The 23,963-nt window shown below is 42.5% G+C and overlaps 1 protein-coding gene across 2 annotated transcripts in view; it reads left to right on the forward strand.

Moving 5' to 3' along the window:
• HACD1 (3-hydroxyacyl-CoA dehydratase 1) overlaps positions 1 to 22,675 on the forward strand; it is a 164,388-nt gene extending 141,713 nt beyond the window's left edge. For both annotated transcript variants that reach the window (XM_069211543.1, XM_069211544.1), the window contains exon 7: positions 22,348 to 22,675. In XM_069211543.1, the coding sequence (XP_069067644.1) occupies positions 22,348 to 22,430 (83 nt within the window). In that variant the 3' untranslated portion in view covers positions 22,431 to 22,675. The remainder of the gene's footprint in view (positions 1 to 22,347) is intronic.
• Positions 22,676 to 23,963: the final 1,288 nt, after the last annotated feature.

The raw sequence follows: 23,963 nt of genomic DNA on the forward strand, positions 1-23,963 counted from the left end.
ACAATAAAGGGGCCCAAAACTCTGGATCTGTTATGAAAAGGTCCATCGGGATCCCATCTGGACCACGGGCCTTATTTGGGAGACTATCACAAATCGCCTTTAGGACCTCACTCTCTAAAAAGAGGGAGCCGGGGTTCAAGGGCAAAGTTATCTGTACAGATTGACCCCTTACCTCGTTAGCCCCAAAGATACCTGAAAAATGGCCAACCCAAGCATCAGGGGAATATGCGATGTAATTGCTTCTGGCAGTTTGCCATCTGGGAGGCCAGCCCGGTCCACCCTCCAAAAAGCATGGGAGTCCTTCTTTTTAGAGGCTTCTATTATATTTTCCTACTGTTCTATCTTAACTTCAGCTTTCCTCTGTTTTACTGCCTGATATATGCCTTTCTTCAAGCAATGACAGTGGCTTTGTCTCTAGGATTTTGGCTAAGCGCCTGGCACAGAGAGGCACTGGCTACCCTATGCGATCTATCAAACCACAGGCAGCCAGTCAAAGGGATATTTTTAATTGGTCTACTCATGAGTTCCTTAATATAAGACGTTAGCTCATCAAAACCTGTTAGGCAAATGGCAGGGTCCCCACTGCTTATTTGACTTAATGTTTGCAGTAATGGGGGGGAGGTTTGCACCTGGTCCATAATAAACGCCACATTTGCAGAGCGCCAAACTACCCTGCTACCATTGTCCTTTGTCCCTAGTTTTAGTCTGGGACCAAGTTCTCTCAGTTTAGTCTGGGAGGGCACTTTAAGTTGAATCACCAAGGGGTTATGGTTACTGAAAACTAAGGGAATCACTTCAAGCCCATTGGTCAGGGGTAAGAGGTTCCGGGAAATGAATATGTAATCAATTATGGAGCTGCAGCCCCAGCCAATAAAAGTTGGTGCCACCGCGATATCTGGGCAGGATTTGGGGTAACCAAGTTGTGCGCCAGAAGGAGGGCATATAGGTGCCATCCCTTTGGGTTCAGCCCCGTTTGATCCACTTCCCTACTAGTTGGATCGAAGGGGGAATCCACTGAGGTGGGTATAGCTCTCAGTTTGGCATTGAAATCCACTGCCAAAAGTATATGAAAGGGGCCGCCACTCGCATGAGCCCTATCACCCAAACAACTGATAACTAGAGAGAGGTCAAGGAAGGAAGAGTTGTTAGTAGATGCAAAGTTATTGTTGTAATAATTTACCAGATACATTCTTAACTTGACACCCCAATGAACTTCAAACACTTTAATTCCATCTAAGTCCATTGTTATTGGTAAGACCTTGTAACCAACACTGGCCTTAAACCAGGCCCCCTTTAGCCCGACCTGAAGGTGAGGGGGTGGCAAACTTACTGAAGCTAATATATCCACCAATAACCAATTCTGAAAGAGCTCAGGTTTTCTGCATAAAGATAATATCAAAATTTGATACAAATAGCCACCAACCCTCGACCTCTAACTTTGAAGCCAGACCGGCCACATTCCAACTAAGGAGTTTCCAGTGTTGAGTTTTATCAGTTGATGGACACCTCTTGGATGACAAAGCAGCTAGTTCCCCTGGAACATTTACAGGTGGATTCACTTCAGATGCAATCTGCTTGGTGACAATAAGTCCCTTCTCCCCCAAATTTCCTTCCCCAGTAGTTCTACTAGGCTCAATTTGGGCTGCCAGTGGTAGTCAATCAACTTCTTCCAATTTACTCAAAACCGAGTAGTGATTGCTAAGTGGAAGGTGGCTTGGAAGGGAGCGGGTCCCTGGGCCCCATATAGGGGCTTGATGGAAAGTCTGGGTTTTCTCAGTGTTCTGAGCATCTCTCGTGGGTGCTAAATATTTATAGAAATAACCCAACTGTAGAATTCTATTCTGTTTCAGCCTCACCATACTGGCATCAGCCAGCGCTAAAATGTCCATGGCAACATTTGGATCTCGGAAGTAGACAATCATGAGGTCGCCAAGTGATTGTCTCCTCACTGAGCTTATACCACCCACCCAACGGACAAACAGGATCTCTTTAAAAAGGTCCCACTTACAACTTACATTTGTATTTAACCAAAAAATAACTCTGTTTTTAAGGGCTGAGGTAGATATCTTTATGGGGCCTTGAAGCTTAGGGACATTATCAAAAATGACCACATATGTGCAAGAGGCTGGTGGCAGATTTATACCCGGGTACTGGGGTAGGGGGTGGACAGCCTGCTGTTGTTTATGCTGGCTACCAATTTGCGATTTGAGGATTAAGCTCCTGTGTGTGTGAATTTAACAGAAGAGTGGCTAGCTGGTCAATTGAGCTATCTTTTCTACCCCCATTCTGTAAGGCTGTAGAGGTTTGCGTGGCTACTCTAGGAAGACTCTAGGGGCAATAGAGGGCCACTGACTGAGATGCTACTGGCCGTGATTGCAGGGGGTCCTTCACCGACATTGAGGCTAAATTACCCAAACTAGATTCTAGTGTTGCTAATCGAGTATGGATTAGTTGCAGCTTATAGTCCAATAAATCATTGAACCAAATCTTCAGTGAGTCCCAAGGGTCAACATTTGGAATGTGTGAAGGCTTGATAAAGATTAGAGTCAGGACAACCTGACTGAACATATCTGGTCTGAACATATTCCGGGGTGGTTGGAACTTGGAAGGCTGAGGTAGTCTGTGCTGACTGGTCCCTGTTGTAATCTCTCTGTGTACTTTTAACCACGGCCATCAGTTTGGTTGGTTCTTGGGCTTCCCTTTTGAAATTTGCTTGATTTCATTAGTGAAAGGCATGCATACGTCATGCTTTTTCCGATGTTTAGCCCTCCTCTACAGTACTGGTAAACTACTGAAAATATACAAGGCTCCGTGTTTTTCGAATGGGTTCTGCACTATTTATTTTTATTTCCTAGGCAGCATGATCTCACTGGGCAGTAGTCGAGTACTTTGCATGACATCGACCCTATCACATGGATAATTCCACTTTTGCTGGTTACATGGATAATTCTGCTTTTTGCCGGTTACATGGATAATTGCACTTTTACCAATAAGTTTCACTGCGAGCGAACTTCTGTTTCCTTTTCTGTGTCTCCTTCATGCTCATGGCGACCATCGGCTCACAAATTTGAAACTGTTTTACTTTTCATTATCAGTTTATGTGGCAAGAAAGGTTCAGTTAGGAGTTTACAACGCTAATAGCTCTAACCCGAGAAAATGCTAAATCCATTGCATTGCAAATGCTTGTTCTATTTGGTGTAGGTAGTTTATAGAGATATATTATGATTCTTGCTCCAACCACAGAGAAGCTTATGATGTAATGTAATACTAATACGTCTTGGTCAACATGTAGGATTTTTCTATAGTGCAACAATAACCACCCAAATGATCTCTTTGTGAGAAAGGCCCTAAAACAAAAGACGGAAAAAGCTGCCTTAGGCTGGGGAAAGATGTGTTTTTAACACGGCTGAGTAATTGTGTTCGTCAAAAGATCTATCTACTTTATGAAGTGAGTGAGCTCTGCGTGTGTGCAGTCAGTATTAGTCAGGAAGTGCAGACTCCATATCTAGTCTTTCTAAATCTTGGGATCATTCAGGTTCTCTTCCCTGTCAAGTGTAACAGTCTAGGTGGATAATATTGAATATTTCTGAAATGGAATAAATGGGCTCTGCTGGTTATGGCTGTGTTAAACAGCATGGGCCCAGGTAGCCAGTTCTCCCCTTAATCGACAACCAATATATGTCATGCAGTTTGTTGATACATGATCTCTCTAGTTCATTAGTATCAGTAGCATGAATGAGCATTGTGAATTGTTTATTGTGCAGCAATTTACCCCTTTTTTAACACTTGAAGATCACCTGGGTACCACTACCACCAGACTCCTGCATTTGAAGTACAATGCTTAAGTATGTGAGAATTTTGGTTAAGGTTTGTATCAAAAGAAGGCTGTGTTGATACCTTGGGCTAGACTATTTTTGCACCATTAGTTTCTCAAAAGTCTTGAGGGTTGAGTTAAAGTTTTGTGGACATAGGGAACTCTGTTGAGAATGGCAAGGACATTGTCCCCACCATCCCAAGGGACCTTTGCCTGCCTAAAGTAGAGTTATCTTCTGGTTCCGCGGACAACTCAACATTAACAGCAACCACTGTCTTGGCAGTTCCTTTCGATGTTGAAAAATTCAACAGATGGCTTTGTTAAACATAAAGGGGGTCATTACGACCCTGGCGGCCGGCGGTAAGTTGGCGGTAACACCGCCAACAGGCTGGTGGTGTTCCGCCAGCAATTATGACCGTGGCGGAAAAGCCACGGCCATACCGCATGTGAATGGAAGAAGGGTGTAATTTTTAAAGCAACTTCTCAGTATACCATCGAGAAGCAGGGGCACCACTTACCACGTTTTCTATCTTGTTAGGGTTCATCTTCAGAAAGCTGCCCTCCTCCTATTATTAATTGCTGTACATTTTTGACAAAGAATAGTTGTGCATTAATGTTAAATTGAGTATTGTCAATACAATTAAAAATATGTACTTGAGTAGCATTATGTAATCACCATAGATACATCAAGGGAACAAAAATTGTCAAGCCCTAAATCACTCGGCTGGGTGTAACGTTTGGAATGTAAGTGGAGCGAGTGGGACTAGCTGGATCTCTGTTGCAGAAAGAATTGTAAAATGTTCCTGCAATCCCCTGAATGTCTGACCTGACAGCATTTTCAACGGCGTGGTGAGATTAAAAAAATCAGCAGATAGTTTGTTTATAGTTAGGTTTTAGGCATTTACCTCTATTCACAGAGGCCATTTAAACTTGACTTTTGCTTCTATCACCGCATGATGTCACAGCTGGAATTGAAAGCTTTGCAGTCCATTTCATAATGCTGACCTCTCTATTCAATTTGATGAGTGCTCTGTGTCTCAAATCACGTGGCATCCTCGGACATACTTGGACCCCAAAGGTGCATCCAAGCAAATTGGATCAATGTCTATATTAAGGACCAATGCAATCTAAAGACTCAGATACACATACTTCAGTAAATTGTGCAGAACAAGTCGCCATTTCAGATTCTGATGCTTCTCGCCAGTAATCGGAACAGGAGAGTCGTAATTGCAAGATGCCAGGGCCCAGTGATGAAAGGAAAAACATATTAGTGGCTACACGTTGGGCCTTGACCAGTTCATGATTGCTGTATCGCAAACATTTCCACTTGGATTTCTAGCTGCTGAATGGCTGCCACTGAGAATCTTACATTCAGGGAAGATAATAATTTTGTGTGCCACACTAGATGCTTGAAGAAACTTGTCGGTCAAAAAATAAGCTCTGATTAAGTTCAACTGCTGTGCTGCAACCGGGGGAGCCTTATTTAAACTCAATAGGAATTATTGATAGCACATTACATTGCAGGCATGTTTATGCCAGCCATTCATCTTTTTGCCCCGGTCTGCAGCATTATTGCCATCAGACCTAGTACCCTTGTGATTATATTGAAAGGGTGCTTATGTCTAACGCAAATGGAGTACATTGAATGGTAGTGGTTTCCTAGGGTGGAAAAGTCCCGTGTAGGGCGGGCATTTTGTAGTTTTACTGCTGATCATTTAAGGTAATACCCAGGGTCTTCTGCATTAATGGTGTCTGTTTCATGTATTTTGTAACCTCCTTAGGTCTGGGAACAGACAACATTAGCCGTGTGAAAGACTTCAAGTCATCATGTTTTTAGAAAAGTCTAAGAGGGAGAGAGTGAGCTTTGCATCTGCCCCTTCAGCCATTACCTTTTATATTAGTTTGTCAAGGTGTGCTATTGCTTGGGTGGGCTGTCCATCATGGTCATAACATTCCAGGAATGTTTCCATTGCCCAATTGATGTTTATTTTAGGTCTTGGTGATGGGATATCAAGTAGTCCTTTCTTTTGACATGCAGACGTGATGTGTAGCTGGAGAATGACCCTCTGTGCATACTCTACTGAGGCAACATGCTAGTTGCTATTTTAATGGCGCCTGTGTTTAGGAAGAGCATGCTCTTTCGTTTCCGTGCCTTTCCATTAGGGCTACTCACTTTTAGCCTCTGCTCTTTCACTTGTTTTACGTTTTTGTCATTCTAACATATTGGTGGATTTGCACCCTATGTTTGGTCACAAAGTAAAGATGTGCAAGCACATAGGCTTTCTTAAACCTGCAGCAAAAACACTGGCCATAACAATGTGGCGAATGGACATTCATTACTATTACCTTTTTTCTTGACCTTTTTTGAGCTTTAAAAAAAAAACGTTATACTGTGAAAAGTGCTATACATGTGCTCTGGTCCTACATAGTTATTAATAAAATAGGTTTCACCAATTCGGTTTGGTTCACTTTCATGAAAGGCCATAGTAAAAGGCCACAGACAGTGCACCAATACTGTGGGAGTAAAATGTCATTGGTGGGTTGGTAGTGTGTATTTATACACCACCTACATGTATGACAAAATTATATGACTTCTAAGAGCATCTGTGCGGCTCAACTTTAAAATACAGTATTGACTCCTGGAAAGGAAAATTATCATTTAATATCCCCACTTGAGAAAATGCTAGGAAAATATTGTTCATTGTATCAGATTTCAATATCCAATTTAATGGGGAATCTGAATTTTAAAACTTTAGTGGAAAATTGTACTTTGTGCTGTCTGATCTTAGAACCGGTTTAAACACTCATCTCACCTCTAGAGTCTAAATTCACATTACTGGCTGGAGTTAACTCACCTATCCCTCCAGGGGACAATAGTGTGGTCTCTGGGCCCAGTCGGACAGGTGTGGTTTCTACAATTGACAATTTAGCAAGGATGATCCATCAAGGAGGAGACAGGAATAGTTGATTGAAAACAATCACTATAACATTTCACTTGGAGTTGCCACATAGTACTGCTCCCTTTGATTTCCACAGCCCTTGGGCCCCAAGTGCTAACTCCAGCAGGAGGGAGGACCTGACGGAGAGGAGAAGACCTCATCTAAAATCTAAATATGGGAGAGGGTTCAGTGACAGTCTGAGACCCTCCTGATGAAGGAAGGGTTCAACCATCTTAGATCTATGGTTTCTGGAATTTTTTTATAGTAGCACCAAGAGGAAGTGCTGGAAAACTAGATGGACAAAGGTCAATAACTTAGTCATTATTGGACGGAGATAATTCCCCAGTTGCTGGCTAGTGCAAAGGATAACACTGGCACTTCACCACCACCCCCTTGGAGCATTCCATGACCTGGGGTGGCTACACCTATCAAAGGCCCTCTGGAAGAAAGAAGACTGCTGACTTCTGGCTTGTACCTTGCATGCAGGGACTGGAACTCCAAGGATAAGATGGCTGACCTGTTTGCATACTAAAGACATAGAAAGCAGAGAGATTCATGAATTCATCCATGAAGCTAATCATAAAAAACTGGACTTTACAGGAATCCTGGCTGGGAAGAGATCTGATGCCTAGATGTCTGCTGTGAGGACTGAAGGTTTGCAGGAATGAACAGAAATAACGTTTTCAGCAGTGAAAGAAAAATTGGACTGCAACACTTTTTCAGCCTCTGAAAGACCAGGTGCGGAGGTTTGCTCAGTGAGGTCATACCCAATGCAGGCAAGAAAACCAGGTTGAACCCCTCGGACCATTTCCCACTCTGAAAACGTTTTTAGGAGGACATTATAGAATATGTGTAAAGGTTTGTGGAGCCCTGAGAATTTCGATAACCAAAAAAGTGGCTAAATGTAAAGATAAAACCTTGCACTGTTGTGAGATATCAGATCCATTACAGTAGCTTCAGAAGCTACAAAATTCAGGTTTGTCCAGAGCAGAGCATTTCTTGCCTAAAAACAGTGGCTTCAGCAGGAGTTTAATGATCAGATGTATGCCTTCGGAAAACCCTTACTGGCTTCAACCTTGGACTTTGCCTTACTGTAGGGTTCTGACTTCCAGAAGAAATGCTGTGTCACAAAGCAAGCAGAATGATCCATTTGGGGTAAGTGCCTTTCACTCAATTGAGGTTAGCTTGCAATTGTGCTTAGGTCTAAGTCAACTACCACCTATTGTTTTTCTATGCCACTTTACTTTTGCTAGGTGCTTTTTGACTCAACATTTTAAAAATGAATATCTCCTTATCCCCATATAGATTTTATCATCTTGGTATCTTTTTGTTCATTACATTTTCTCTGTTCTAAACTGTTTTGGGATTTTTATTTTACAGTTTCCTTTTCTTCTGTTGGTACTGCTTCAACTCAACACACAGTTCTCTTCGGGATTGCCTGCTACGTGTGCAATACCTACAAAGGGGCAGACTAGAGATTCTCTATGAACTACATTTTATCCTAACCAGATTGTGCTTCTTAAGTCGGTAGCGGTTACTTCTTCCTAAATTAATAACACAATGAAACTCTGACTCTTAGTTTTAAAACTACTATCCTACATTTTGCTGTCAACCCATTTTACTTTCAAAATATACAACACAAATGTCATCTGCCAACACTTTCTTTTGAGGGTACAGGTTATCTCTGCTAATGCAGTGTCTTTTTCCAGTTTCCATATTGTTGTAGTCTATGATGTTGTTTGATTATAAGATTTTCTTTATAGAACAGTTGGGAGTAATACACACAAATATGCCCAACTGTTACCAAACACTAACTCTAGCAAAAAGCCAGATCTGTTGGCTCTACTTTGTAAATCATGTTTAAATCCTCAGAAATGTACTGTAGTTAAAGTGCAGGTGGTTTGCATAGCTGTTTCTCGAGTTATGGATTGCGCCCTTAAACCTAGCTTGCAAATGTCAGTGTTTTCGGTTTTAATTTGTAACCATATCTGCACTTTAATTGCATTTTAGGTCATTTTCAGATTTGTTTAAATATATGTTGGGGTGTTATTTATAACCAAAGCTCACCATACCTTCTCTTTAACCTTTGTTTTTTTTTAACTTGTTTTTTTTTCAAATACCATATCTAAGAGTTCCCTGAACCCAGCCCTCCATGGGTGGGCAGCTCCAGCAGGACACGGCTGAGGGGGCTGAGCATTAGCTAAAACCATCTATAGGCAGATAGGTGTTTGCAACAGGGCTTGGTCTCCATCCTGGCACTGCACCCAACCCTCCACATGCTTCCAGGGGTTGACAACAGGCTGAAGTCCTCCAACCAGGTCTGGTGGACAACAATCTGTGGACAGCTCCCTTCGCTCATGTGCAGCAGGGAGTTGGCTCCAGGGCCGGCCTCTGGCTACATGAAGCTCTGATGCAATAGTTGCAGCCTCACCAATCAAATTAAAGTGCATGCAGCAAAAAGAGTAAAAATATAGAAAAAATGCCAAATAACAAATTCAGGTAATCCCAAATCATCATTTAAATAGCTTTTTCCCTCTAAAACCATTCTCATGTGATCAGTGTTCTATATATTGCATCATGTTGAGATCTCTGCATACAAGTATACTGCCTTAAAGCTTGAAGAGGCATGTTTGCTGGACGGGGAGCCAGTGGAGATCCCTGAAGTTGGAAGTGATGCTGGTTCTTTTGGGGAGGTCGAGCATGAGTCCTGCTGGCGTGCTCTGAATGGCCTGTAGGTGGTTCATGAGATGTTTTGTGGTTCCAGTGTAGAGGGTGTTACTGTAGTCAAGTCAGCTGGAGATGAGGGATGGGTGGCTGTCTTCCTGGTAGAGATAGGGATCCATCAGAAGATCTTGCGGAGGATATGGAAGCATGGAGAGGAGACTGTGTTTATCTGGTCAGTTGGTTGTACAGGATAATTCTGAGGTTTGTGCATCGCTGATGGGGGGGGGCAAGGGTGAAGGGCCACTACATGTCGTCCCACGGGGAGGGCTTGTTCCCCAAGATGAGGACCTCCGTTTTGTCAGAGTTGAGCTTGAGGCAGTTGGTCCTCATCCAGGTAGCAATGTCAATCATGGTGTTTTGAAAGTTGGTTTGTATGATGGCAGTGTCCACTGTGAGGGATAGGAGGAGCTGGGTGTTGTCTGCATAGGAGACTATGTTGAGTTTGTTGATTGGTGCACTTCCAGGAATCGGGAACAGTGAGAGTAGAGGTGGAGACATTGATGATTTCTGTGAGGGAGACTGATTGCTTCTCTTCCTAGGTGGTAGAAGTGGTTTGGGGCAGTCACAGGGGATCATCTTGTATCCAGGAGGAGTTGCGGTAGCGATGTCTGGTTCCGATGCGGGGTGAGCCAGGTTTCGGTGATGAACATTATATCAGGGTGAGGGTGGTTATGGTGTCCCAGATTTCCATGGCGTGCTTGCACAGAGATCGGACATTGAGTAATGCACAGTGGAGTTGCGGTTTGTGTCCAGGAGTCTGATGCACAGTTGTTGTGGTAGATCCTACGTTGCAGGAAATGCAGCAGTTGTGGCAGTAGAAGGGGCCTTTGGTGGATCAAGATGAGGTGATACTCCAGTTGGTGTTCTGGGTTTTTGGCCTGAGGTTTTACAACTTGTCAGTGCTGGGCTGCAGATACAGGGTCCTGGCGCTAGGGCCAGTCCAGGCACTGAAGGGCACAGACAGGCTTGCCTTTGGGGTGCCTTTGGTGCTCTGGTGGTGCAGTAACTGTCATTAAGTAGGTCCTGAGGGGTGTGGGGTTCAGTTTGAGGAGGTGGGCGCAGCGACCGGGAAGTGAAGAAAAAAAAGTAGGAAGAAGGTTGGTGAGACTGGGAGCACAAGGGGAAGCAGCAAGGTGAAAAGGAAACAAAACAGCAGAACAACGGTGGCAAATAGAGGGGCAGACAAAAAACAGCAGGCCACAGAGGCAAACAATAGGGCAGACAGAAAACAGCAGAACAATGGAGGTGAACTATGGGGCAAACAAAAAACAGCAGAACAACGGAGCAAGGAGTGAGGCTAGCAGAGCGTAATAACCAGGCGCAGGAGTGAGGAAAGGCTCAGACGGCTCAGGTTAAGCCAAGCAGGCAGGAGCAGCAGAAAAAGCAAGATGATGTTTTTACTTTGTGGGTCTTTCACTGCCAAATTGGATTTAGATTTAGATCTCTCCCATACATTGGCTTCATAGCATAGTCAGTGACAGCCTGATTCACACCAGTAAACTTACATTTTTGTGTGAGTTTAAGATTGTTTGCTATTCACAAAGGGGTTTATGAGAAGTATCTTCATGAATGTGGAATCTGCGCACATAAAACTATTGGATTGTTCTTTCTTTTTATGTGTAGACACTCCACACTCACAAAAGTACTACTTGAAAATCCATTTGTGAATATCAAACAATCGTACACAGAATTTTAGGTTTGTCTATGTGAATCAAGCCCTGTGTGTCTCCCCTGTGTCTCCCCTGTGCACTGATTTAGCATTTCACTTGTTTCCAGATGTTGTACAGGCATTTTAGATTAGTGCTTGAAAACATGTGCCTGAATTTCAGGAATGCTCCTCACATTTGAGAAAGCACCTCCAGGCAGACCTTCAGTGTGGTTGGCCACCCCACAGTGCCCACTTATCAAACTGTACAGGTCATATAGAACCACTCCTTGGGATGCAAACTGGGATACCAAGATCTTTTTGCCCCTCCGTTCACTTTTTTGCCATTAAGTATAATTTGCCACCAGTTAGGAGTGTTAACGTGTGAAAGGCAGAACATGCACATCTAGTTGAAAGAGTTCAGCTCAGAAATTTCTGTTCATAGAATTATCCATGCTTCCTGTAATAAAAGCGAACAAAGATGAAAAGTTGTAACCATGTTTTTTTCTAAATTCCTTTGCCTCAAAACTGCTCAAGAGTTGCATTGTGCAGAGTTGTACAGTTCATTTCTCCATTGACCACATATAATGTTTATCTATTGTTCTGTGTTAAATAGCTATAACAGGTGGTGATAGACACTTACAGCCTCATACACGTTGGGTTACACAGGAGCCCAAGAATCAAGAAATGTATGTTTCAAACTTTAATAAACAGTACCGAGGGGATCATGTAGGTAAGATGTTGAAATTCGATGAATGGATTTAGTGAATTCATCAAAACTTAAAATGCAATTTAAAACATCACAATTCAAGTTAAAGAATGAATAAATCGTTCAGCATGAGAAGTAGCAGTTCGTTTAGTTGTTGATGGCAGCACAGTAAAATTTTTCGAGAAAACTTGTGAAACATTGGAGTCAAAGGCTCAGACTAGTACATGATAGAGTTGGGAGCGTTTGCACATATATACACATCTACGTTTCTTCTTTACAAAGAAATCTTTTTGCAATTTTCCCATCTCTTGAATGACAATATCATAAGTTGCAAGCACTTAAGGAGGACACTTATTTTGAAAGTAGTAATGTTCTTGATGACAGCAGCGGATTTAGCTTTAGCCATTTCGTTATGGCCCTTGGCTGTTTTTGGAGCAAGCTGTGTAATGCTAATTATAAATCTTCAAGAAAATCTTCTTTTTGACTTCTTTGCCTTGTTTCTCCTACAAGACCATGATCGCCGCTTTTGTAACATAAGGAGTATTTATTTTGTTGGTCAAATGCAATTAATTCCCGATATTCAGTTTACTAGTTTCCACACTGAGCTGGAATGTTTAGGTTTGGGCTACAGTACTGACAAAAAGGGTATAATTAAGTGTTTTGAATTCAAGGTCCTGCAAGTTTGTGATCACTCATTTACAAGTTGGCTGTGCTTAACATGGAGAGGAAGACGTTATAGTGCCATAGTCCTTTAAAATGAATTATGTAGGACTCATTGATTTCCCAGTGACCTGCAACTAGTATTCAGCTTCATGTTTTGATTTTATTTTGACTTATCTTCCTCTATTTTGTTTTCAGTTTTACTGCTTCTAAGGTAACAGATTTTTCTTTTGTGACTCTTTTTGCACAGTATAGCTTAGTTCATGGTTGCTATTTCCCTTCATCACCTGCCTTTACTGTCATGGGCTGTATGTTGGAACCACGCATTCCATTTAACGCACGTTGTTACCACAAATGCATGACAACGAGAATGCCATTACTATGCATATCCCTTACCTTGCATGCCTTTACAATGAATTATGTTGTAAAAGCATGTGTTTTGAAGGCACATGTGTGGTGAAGGTCCTAGTGTGATTCCCCCACAATCATTCCAAAAAATGCCCCTCCCTCATCCTGATCCCTAAATTTGTCCAACCCTATCCTCCGCTCCGAGCCCTAAAATCGTCTTCCCGCCCTAATCCCGAAAACTGCCCCAAACCTAAAACCTAACCCCGTCCCTTCCCTAATACAGTACCCCCAATCCACCCCGCCCTAAGACCAAAAACCATCTCCCCCATCCTAAATCCTACCCCTCCCCTCTCTAAAACAGTATCCCCACCCCAAGACCCAATCCCCCACTCTAATTCCAAAAAACGACACCTGACCCTAAATCCTAACACCCACTCCCTCCTTAAAACAGTTGCCCCCACTCCCAAACCCAATCCCCCCTGACCTAAGCCCAAAAAATGTATTTCCTGCCCTAAATCCTAGCCCCCCCCACCCCTCTCTAAAACAGTAACCCCCATGCCCAGTACCCCGCAAGCCCGAAAACAACCCCATGCCCATAAACCTAACACCCACCTTCCACCCCTCCCTAAAACAGTACCCCGCACCCCCATGCCCAATCCCCCTGCACTTAACCTGAAAACCGCCCGTCCTAAAACATAAACCCCCCTCTCTAATACAGTATCTCCCGCCCCAGACCCAATCCCCTGCCCTAATTTCGAATACTGACGACCGCCCTAAATCCTAACCCCCTACCTAAAACAGTACTTCCCACCCAGAAAGCCCAATCCTCCCCCTAAGCCTAAAATCTGTCTCCCACACCCTCAATCCTAATTCGCCACCTCTCCCTAAAACAGCGCCCCCAGCCCAATCCCCCAGCATTTAACCTGAAAACCGCCCACACCCTAAAATATAACCCCCCAACACCAACCTTAAAACAGTACTCACCACCTCCAGATCTACTCCCCCTTACCTTACTCTTAAGGTGCATTTCCCCTCGTTTTGAAGAAGCAGAATGATCTTTCCATTTCCTCTAACCAATAGCCTTCACCACCCTTACCTGGCATAGCCCTTACCATGCATACCCTTACAATCATTGTAACAATATGCGTTATAATGACGCATACGTGGTAAAGGCTAGTCGGGGAAACAGCTGCGTTGTAATGGCTGTTTTCATTGTCTTGCCATTAGTAGTGGGCTGTCCAGCAAATTAATAGGGAGAGTTGAGAACCAGCAGAGTAAAAGGTCTGGCTTGGCTGCAAGAGCCAAAGCATGGGCCATGCCATCAAAATATTTTACATTTAAATCATGCAACAAACGACCTGTAAAGATTTAAGACTTTTGGGTAAGGACGTGTGGAAGCCTTTCACTTTAGTATTCTAGATCGTATCACTGCATTCCGTGGCATTTATGAGAAGTTATAGTTACTAAACATAAATTTAGAAACATTCATGAACCTCTCCCAGCCCTGACAAACATACCATGAATGAAACAAGAGACAAGTCAGATGTCATGTGCCCTCTTTATATAGCCTATCTTGTTAATATAATCAGAGCAACATTATACTCTTTTGAGGACTATACTAGAATTAGTATTGTACAGTGCACATCTTAAACTAAGGGCCTGATTGGGAGTTTGGCAGAGGAAATGTGACAAATATCCTGTCCGCCCTATTACAGGTGCCATTGGATATAATGCACATGTAATATGTCAGACTAGCTATCTGTTACATTTGTGACGACGTAACCCCTCTGCGGAACCCTAGATAAGGCCCTTGATTATTTGAAGAGGTCCCAAATATGATTATCAAGGGAAAGGAGGGCCAGTAGAGTGAGTAATTGCCTAGGATCACAGAATTTGGTCAAGGAGGGAATCTGGGATTGAACTCCAGGTTCATGATAACACTGTGCAATTCAGAAACTGTATGGATATCCCCTCCTTTCCCCTGTTTAACACCAAAGGGCAGAGCGTTGTGTTCCATGTTCCAGGAGCTTAATACGTATACTGTGATAAATACACCTATCACACCCTAAATCAAACTAATTGAAGATTTTTTTCTAGAAAGAAGTACAGTTAAGGGAAGCCAGGGCACTCTATTTTATGCTGATGTCACGGATTCCCTGGATTTAATGACTTGAAGAGAAGCACCTCAGTAAATGAAGGTATTTACATCAATGAGGCTTCAGAAATTACCGCGTTAGACGTCTTCACTGAGGCAGAAGTGAAATGCTTAGATTGGCTGCAGCCAGGCTTCAACAAAGAGTTCACACTTAGCTTTTTGACTTGGGTGTGGAGTAGATCATAAGATGCTGTTGCTGCTGGGTGTTGTAGCAGTGCTGGCAGAGAGATATAACACTCTTTGAAAGATCACTAGCACTGCATTCCTTTCCTAGCACTGTGATACAACTCCACTGTGCCCATTCAATCAGACTGTCTAACACTCCTCTCAGGTGAGAGTGTCGGGCAGAAGCCCCATTAAGGCTTGGCTCATTTTCAGCACAAGTCTTCAAAAGGACCTCAAACTGAACCATGGCCAGGCATCTGACGTATGCCTTCAGTGACTGACTCACCTGTATTTTCTATAAACTAATATTATTTGACCATACCTTGTCTTGGTTCTATTCCAGATTGCATTTCCTTCGTTGCAGACTTAACCTCTAGCAAGGAATGGTTGGCAGTCTATATTAGCTGAGTTGTTTCAAAGATGACATGTTTTGCTACCCAAATTTGACCTGGGAAGTTTTGAACTGGCTTGCACTAAGCTTTTGTTTCTTACAGTAGGTTAAATGTTGTTCTGTCTTTTTTCATCAATAAGAATCTGCTCGGTAAATATTGCCCTTAGACCATTTTACTGAAGGTACGCTACTATAGATAATTTTCTTGAATGTACACTATTGTAAGAATGCGACACTGCCAAGGTATAGAGCAAACTGTGTTCATTATCTTTTTTGATATGTTGGCTTTCTTTAAAAAAAGGCTTGAGTGTAATTCTACTCCTATGCTGTCATTTTAGTAACCACTTTTTTGTCTTGTCAAGTCCTACATTAGTTTTTTTATGGGAGGAGAACCTCCAAGTGCTTTTCATAGAAAGAAATATACAGTTTTCAGTAGGCACAAGACTTTATTATTGCTGACCTCTAGTCTTTGAAATTCAGCGTAAACTGTATTCCACTCTAGAAGATCCAGATGCTGGGAAATTTTGTCTGAACATCCTCTATCGCTGGATACATGATATTTCACATAGTGTTATAAAAAAGTTTTTTGTTGAAGAGTCTTGTCAGAGCAGAATCCTTTTGTAGGATTACTCAGGAGGAGCAGACTCTGCACAGTTTCCCTCTGTATGTGTGTAACATCTACCTAACACAAACTTACACGAAAAGCATCAGAGCGCTGCTCTAAAGGGCACAAGGCAAAGACGCAGTCAAGGTGTGATTAGGGGGGTAGTGGTCTCTAAGAGCTAAAGTGGACTATTACTGCATGATGATGCCACACATTGCTGGCCACCTAAGGGCTCTAAAATATCCCTCTCTGCAAATTCCAAATAGTCACATAATCTGAGCATTAACGTTTCATAATATCAGTGTTAATAGAATGATTATTCTGATGTCTCATAATAGAAAACATGACGTAGGACTGTAGGGCAGTCTACCTAGTAAGATCAGTGATTTCCATCAGTCTTTCTCTACACCTTACCTTCTCCAAAGCCATATCTGCTGACCTTATTTCACTAAATTGAGAACATTAAAGAAAAGTTACCGACACAATTAAGTGGCCTGTGGAACTAATCTGAGGTGCGAGCATACCACAAAAATGCACATCTCTTACACGTACTCATCCATCACACTGCCAAGTGCTGCATCTCATAATATGATAATCGCTCCTTGATGGTCATCCATGGAAACAATTCACATGTAGGCTTAAAGCAAAGACAACACACTTCCAACCAAACACCCACATGGTGTTGTGCACTGTCCTACAATATAATTAAATAAGATAAAAATTCAAAATACTGTACAATATGATACAATACAATATACCATACAGACAGTAGAGTTTCAGTTTGTTAATTCCACAACTTGGGGAGATGGGAACATCTGTATAACTATTGTTTTGAGCAACAAAGTCTGACTTCAGGACTCTTCGGCCTTACACTACAACTTTGGTTAATTCTTTATAATGAGTATCTTAATTTCTTTATTGAACATATTTTGTCAATATTAGGAAGTATTCCTGAGATTTAAGAATGTACACTAGTGTATTTTCATAGGCCATTGCCTCATTATCATTACTAAAGTTCTCTATATAGCACTGGGAGCGATATCTTCAAAACTGCCTCTCTCCCTGACTTGTTGAGCACTAGTCGCTTGTGTTTGCATGATCTGCATACCCAGCTTATGCATATTTTCCAAAACAGTTAAGCATGGTGTGTTGTTCTACAGAACAGATTTATCTGTTTAATTAATATATAACTGCTCAGTTCTTTAGAATTTCAAGCCTATGCATATATTTTCACAGCCCTTAAACAATCTACCCAAAAATGATTTGCGTCATATCTACACTTCGGGATTTGCACTTTGCAGATATGTGAGTGCAGATTGCCCAGGACAGATCACAGTTCACTAAAATGATCTTTATTCAAGAGGTTTGTGTAGAGGCTATGAGTGCTGGGCTGCTTGTGGAAAATCAAACCTCCACCAGTACTATAGAAGCATCCGCATGCCTACTGCTTTAGAGTTCATTTGCTCACAATAGTAGGGAAGCCACCGTCCCATTTTCTGTGGTTGTGTCTTGTTTTTTGGATGTCTGTCGTTTGTTTCACATTCGTCTGGTGCAGGACGATACATGTCCCAATTTGTGTGGCTGAAGTGAAAGAGCTTCACTTATGAAGCCCATAGCCGCATTCATCTGACAAGAAATGCCTATTTCTTAGGTGGCTTTGAGACAAAGATAGGATGCCTGGAATGCTCCGGAGGCCCTACTAAATGGCCTTTCTGCCCATCACACTGTCAATATGTGCTGGGTTGAGGAGTAGTGTTGTTATTATGAGGTACATGGGTGGTGCAGCACAGGGGATGTCCTGCTGAAGGAACTCATCTTTAGGCACCATTACATTTAGACTACCAAATAGGAATGAGAAAATCCAGAGTGAAGAGGTCCAGAAAAAGCACTAAAAAGGCCCTGAACACCAGGAGTGTAGGGGAGCAGCCCAAAGATTATAATTGAATAATAGGATTAGTTCCAACTTTTACCAATTTTTGCAATTCTAGACTGGAGAATTTAGGTTGAGATGGCCAGATTTGATTTGTAAATTCCCTTGCTGTCAGTTAGATGGCCATAAGACTTAGATTTAATTAATTTTCCTATGTACATGCTATTGGACCTGGCCCCTTTTGCAGGGTCATCCCCAATATTTCTGCCTCCTTCCTCCTATTTTTTCTGACATGTTTCTGTTGGCTTTAGAACTCTGAGCACTTTGCCACTGCTAACCAGTGCTAAAGTGCATATGTTCTCTGTGTAAATTGTATTGTTGATTGGATTTCCATGATTGGCTTATTTGATTTACTGGTAAGTCCCTAGTACAGTGCACTATAGGTGCCCAGGGCCTGTAGATCAAATGCTACTAATGGGCCTGCAGCACTGGTCGTGCCACCCACATTAGTAGCCCTGTAATCATGTCTCAGACCTACCACTGCAGTGTCTGTGGGTGCAGTTTTAAACTGCCAATTCGACTTGACAAGTGTACCCACTTGCCAGGCCTAAACCTTCCCTTTTCTTACATGTAACACACCCCAAAGCTAGGCCTTAGGTAGCCCCATGGGCAGGGTGCAGTGTATGTTTAAGGTAGGACATATACCAATGTGCTTTATATGTCCTGACAGTGAAATACTGCCAAATCCGGTTTTCACTGTTGCAAGCCTATCGCTCTCATAGGTTAACATGGGGGCTGCCTTTAAATATGATTAAAGCGTAGATTCCCTTTGGGAGTGGATAGGCATGTGGAGTTTGGGGTATCTGAGCTCTCAATTTAAAAATACATATTTTAGTAAAGTTGGTTTTAAGATTGTGTGTTTGAAAATGCCACTTTTAGAAACTGAGCATTTTCTTGCTTGAACCATTCTGTGACTCTGCCTGTTTGTGGATTCCCTGTCTGGGTCAGTTTGACAGTTGGGCTGTTTGCACCTCTCTCTAGACAGTGACACAAAGGGAGCTGGGGTGTAGCCTGCATATCCTGATGAGCCATCTGTGCTAGAAGGGAGGGGAGGAATGGTCACTCACACCTGAAAGGGCTGTGCCTGCCCTCACACAATTCAGTCTCCAATGCCCTGGTGTGTGTCTGGGGCATGGCCTGGGCAAGGCAGGATTTCACAAATAAGAAAGACTTCCTTTGAAGTTAGCCTACTTTAAAGGCCAAAATGGGTATAAGAAGAGCACCCAAAACCACAAACTTTAGATCACTTCTGGAAATCAAGGGGAACCTCTGCCTGGAGAAGAGTTGAACAGCTGAGGAGAAGTGCTGCCCTGCCTCTGACTGTGCTTTGTGAAGCTATACTGCAGTTGCTACTTCTGCCTGTGCACGGGGACAAAGACTGGACTTTATTGTGCATTCCTGCTTGTGAAGAAATCTCCATGGGCTTGTCCTGAGCTTGCCTCCTGTTGTTGAAGTCTCAGAGCCATCAAAGACTTCTCTTAGCAGCACCATGACTCTCTGCTGAGACTCCTGCCCTGCTAAGTGGTGCCCTATCCAGTTCCTGGGGCCTTGACAGGTGAAGTTGGCAGACCAAGACTGAAAATCCACACACAGACCCCCATGCAGGGAAAATATCGACACACCTTCCGAGATGTGGCTGAAAAACAATGCGCTGCCGGTTTCGTGGCAGAAATTGATGCTCCACCGGCATCGCGGCTGGAAGATCGACGCACGCAGCTGGAGAAACAGCACGCAACACCTGCTGACGGAGGCTGATAACGACGCAACCCACATAGCGCGGTATTGCTGACACCGTGCGGCAGGATTTTTGATGCAAACCTTGCTGGGCACGGAAAAACGAAATAACGCCTGCCCGGACCCGAGTGCTTGCCTGGATCGATGTATCACTGTCCTGCGGAGAGGAAAAACACATGCCGACCCGACCGGCAAAGGAGAAACAACGCATGGCCTCGCTTGCGGGTGAGAAATCAATGCATCGCTAGCCTTTTTCGACACACACTCACCCGTGCGTGGTATTTTGACGCTACCCAAGTACTTTTCAATGCTAACAGTGTTTTTAATGGTTACTAAAGGATTTAAGACTCTTTTGCTTTTAAAATGAATAACTTGACTTGTGTATGTTGGATTTTGTTTGTCGTTTTGGTCTTGTTTTGTTTAGATAAATATTTCCTATTTTTATAAACCTGTGTTGTGTAATTTTGTAGTATTTTCACTGAGTTACTGTGTGTGTTGGTACAAATATTTTACACCTACACTCTGAAGTTAAGCCTGCCTGCTTGTGCCAAGCTACCAAGGGGGTGATCGGGGGTTAGCTGAGAGTGATTCTCCTTTACCCTGACTACAGTGAGGGTCCTTGCTTGGACAGGGGGTAGCCTGACTGCCAACCAAAGACCCCATTTCTAGCACAGGCTTAAACTGAACGACATAGAAGATACTGTTAATCAAGTTTGGGCTGTATATACATTTCTTGTTTAAACTGTAAAATCTGATTTGACAAGCTTTACAATATTTGTTGGTTTTCCACCTCTACCAGTCTGTGTGAAGTACATAAAATAAACACACTAATATATTTGATGTGTAATATCTGAGATATCTGAGTACAAAAGAGTTAGTGATCAGTCACCCCCTCAACATGCATTAACTACTACATCTTAAGAGACAGCGCACTGTCTCAGGGTCTGCTTGCTAAAATGTGGCCTAATGAGGGTTTTATGGACCTTGAAGCAAGCTGTCTTGCCTTGCAATATGGGCTCTACTTAACCAAATTACTTGATCTTGGGCTAATCCTGTTCTCCTTGTGCCTCTGGCCCTTATCTGCCACTCTTTGAGAACTTTTAAACAGGTTCAAAACACAAAAAAGGTACAAAAATATATTCTGAGGGTAGACACCAGAGTTGTATATTTTATCATTTTTCCATGGCAAAATTAATGTCAGATTATGGCCTCTTGGTCTGCTACTGCCACTGATTGATTAAATACCTTTGCATATTGTTCAGTCTACTGCAACTTCCTCGCTTTTATTATACCATTTCAATAAAGATGTTTGAAAATATCCAACTTCCATCATGCCCTGCAGTGCTAGAAAAGAAACCCCCACAGATCTTGAAGTCACAAAGAGTAAACTAGTCAAACTCATTACTCTTCTAAATAAGTAGTCTCTGGCTCTGTCTGTTGGGTCAAGTCCACGTTTCCTATCTATCACAGAATTTCTAGCAGCTTGTACCCTAATTCTAAGTAGGACAGGTCCTGGCAAAAACAAGAGCAGAGGAAGAAGTTTAAAAGTAGTTGCCCACAATAAACCTTTGATAAAATGAGGAGGCCAGGATTGCAAACCGTGTTTACTGATTCCAGTTTCCAAAGTGCTCCCAGTACCACAACTGGGGAGTGTGTTCTAGAGGCATGGCAGGAGTGAACTGTGAGACATTTTTTCTGGTTCATGGGGCATTATGGGGTAACTGCACTGCATCCAGAATGGATACTGTTGCCATTGGGGCTCCCTTTGACTATTCCATTGTGGAATTGGGGGAGAAAAAGGAGTTTGCTTCTACTAGTGGCCAGTGATCCTCTCCCCATAAGGAGCTCAGTTGTCTAGGTCTACTTTGGATAGCTTGATCAAAGAAACCTGAAAAAGTCAAAATCTTAATTTAAAGGCAGTAGTGAAATTCTATACAGGGTGCTAAAAAAGTATAAATATGGGCCTGAGTGCCCGGCCCTACAAACCATCACACTCCTATAACTGTGAAAATTCAGACTATTCCAGATCCTCAAATATATAAGAATAGCCTGGGTGGCAGGTATTAGTCATTTTAGTTTGTATAAAAAATCAACTGTTGTTGTTCTTGTCCTTAAATAAAACAAGCAGCTCCACTATAGGGGTGTGTCGTAAGTGCCGGTGTTGGCAATTAAGTGCCGGTGCCGAGTACCATAAACCACAGGCTCAAATTAGGCACTGATGCAGGAATATTTATATTTTTGAATTTTGTGTTGTACATAATCTATTTATTTGTAGTCTGCCTGTTTGCAAATTAGCTGTGCGTGTGTTAACTCAGAGATTTAAATGCCCCCTGTTTGTATACGTAAACTGATGTTTCTCTGAAAAAATGATACCCCAAGGTGAAGTTAATAAAAGTCTATAGTGCCGCTCACTGTGGCCATTAGTGACACTCGTTTGTGAGTATTTGATTCCATTGACTGACACTAGATGTGTTTTTGTTTAGTTGTGCATTGTCTCTTCATTTTAACTGTTTTCTATATCCTTTAAAGTGTTTCCGCAGCTTTATTTCCATATGCTTCGTCAAAGAAGAAAGGTTTTGCACGGAGAAGTGATCGTGGAAAAAGAAGATTAACCCCCTCCATAGGCATGGTGCTATTTCTACAAGGGACAGAGAAAGAGAACTCCGATGCGGCAGCGATCAGACAGCACCTACTATGAGTCGAACTAATGAACAACTACGCCAAGAAGCGCTATCCCATACTTTTTTTAATTCACCTTTCACTACCTTGATAGTTCAAAGAAAACCAATGACATGGAAGATTGTACATGAGCAGTGTTTACTTGAGAAAGGAAAAATAAAAGGACTACGGAATATTTTTCAATGTTCTTACTTTTGAAGGGAGGTTCAGATTGTGTAATAGGGTTGTAGAGAGAGGCAGTGGCTGGTGGTCTAGGTTAGACAGTTGGCTGTCTAGTGCTGACGTATGATGGTAGAACGAAAGAAGCATTGAGTGTGGAATCTTACCATTAACTTACTACAAAAGAAGTAATCTCATTAAAAGGTCCATCCGGTGAATGATGTCATAATAGATCTCAAAACCCAAGATGACATCAACTATCAAACGAATATTCTGAAACGTCTATTGTTAGAAAAGCAAGATTGATTATGCAACGAGAACTGTAGATTTTCTCAGCAATTGATGCCACCTTTAGGAAGCGTCGGGATCACAAGACGGTGGGATGGGACCGGTTTCCATAAGTCCAAGGAAAGTTGTTGTTTTGGTTGTGTTTTTCAGTGTGTGGGCTCCACTGCCTTTCCCTTGAGCATCCATGATCAAAACCAGGGTTGCCTGATCTTTCTTAGTTGCCGTGGGCTTTTTTCTTTTTCATGCCTTTCTGTAGCACAGTGTGCAGATAAGTGTTTAGAGGTTCCAGCTGTAAAGACCACTTTGTGAATCTTAACCAATAATGCACACTTACAGATATTGCAGCTGCTCACACAGTATTCCATCCTTTTTACAGGAATTTAAAATATCAGATATCTGCTTTAGTTATGGGAAATGTTCTGGTGCTCTATAGCTATAAAAGTAGCAGCGTGTAGTACCCTGGGTGGTGGCACAATGCTAGTTACCAAAGCTGCCTAGCACTCTGCCTCGTCACGTTGTAATGCTAGATTGCTGTTTCTCCACTACCTGAATTGTAGCACATGGTCTTGCTTTTCCTCAGCACGAACAGTTTGCAGCAAGTGTAAAATTCCCTCCCCCATTTGTCAAACTGAAGGCTGGCAGATGAAACACCAATGGATTGTAGTGACTGGCACGTTCAGCTGCACTTGCCCATTCTGCTGGGACATTTAGGCCAATGAAAATATGTTTCAAGATGATGGAAGTACTTTCACTCCTTGGCTCATGGTGGTTTGTGAAAGATTGGAAGGCTAGAAAAGTACTTAGCAACAGAAAATAGATGCATGTGAAAGAACCTATCAAACATTTATGTATGTACACTTGAATAGCCAATTTCTCTGACAGAAACAATCCAGGCAATAAAAAGCTCAATGGCATTTTCTAACAAACTAGCATGTGTACGTGTCCTCATCATGCAGTTGCCCAAGTCACAGCTCCTTGGTACGAAACAGAGACAAACCTTGTTTTGACACTATCACCTT

Source organism: Pleurodeles waltl, chromosome 10, assembly GCF_031143425.1.
Source record: "Pleurodeles waltl isolate 20211129_DDA chromosome 10, aPleWal1.hap1.20221129, whole genome shotgun sequence".
In the NCBI taxonomy this organism is placed as follows: Eukaryota; Metazoa; Chordata; class Amphibia; order Caudata; family Salamandridae; genus Pleurodeles; species Pleurodeles waltl.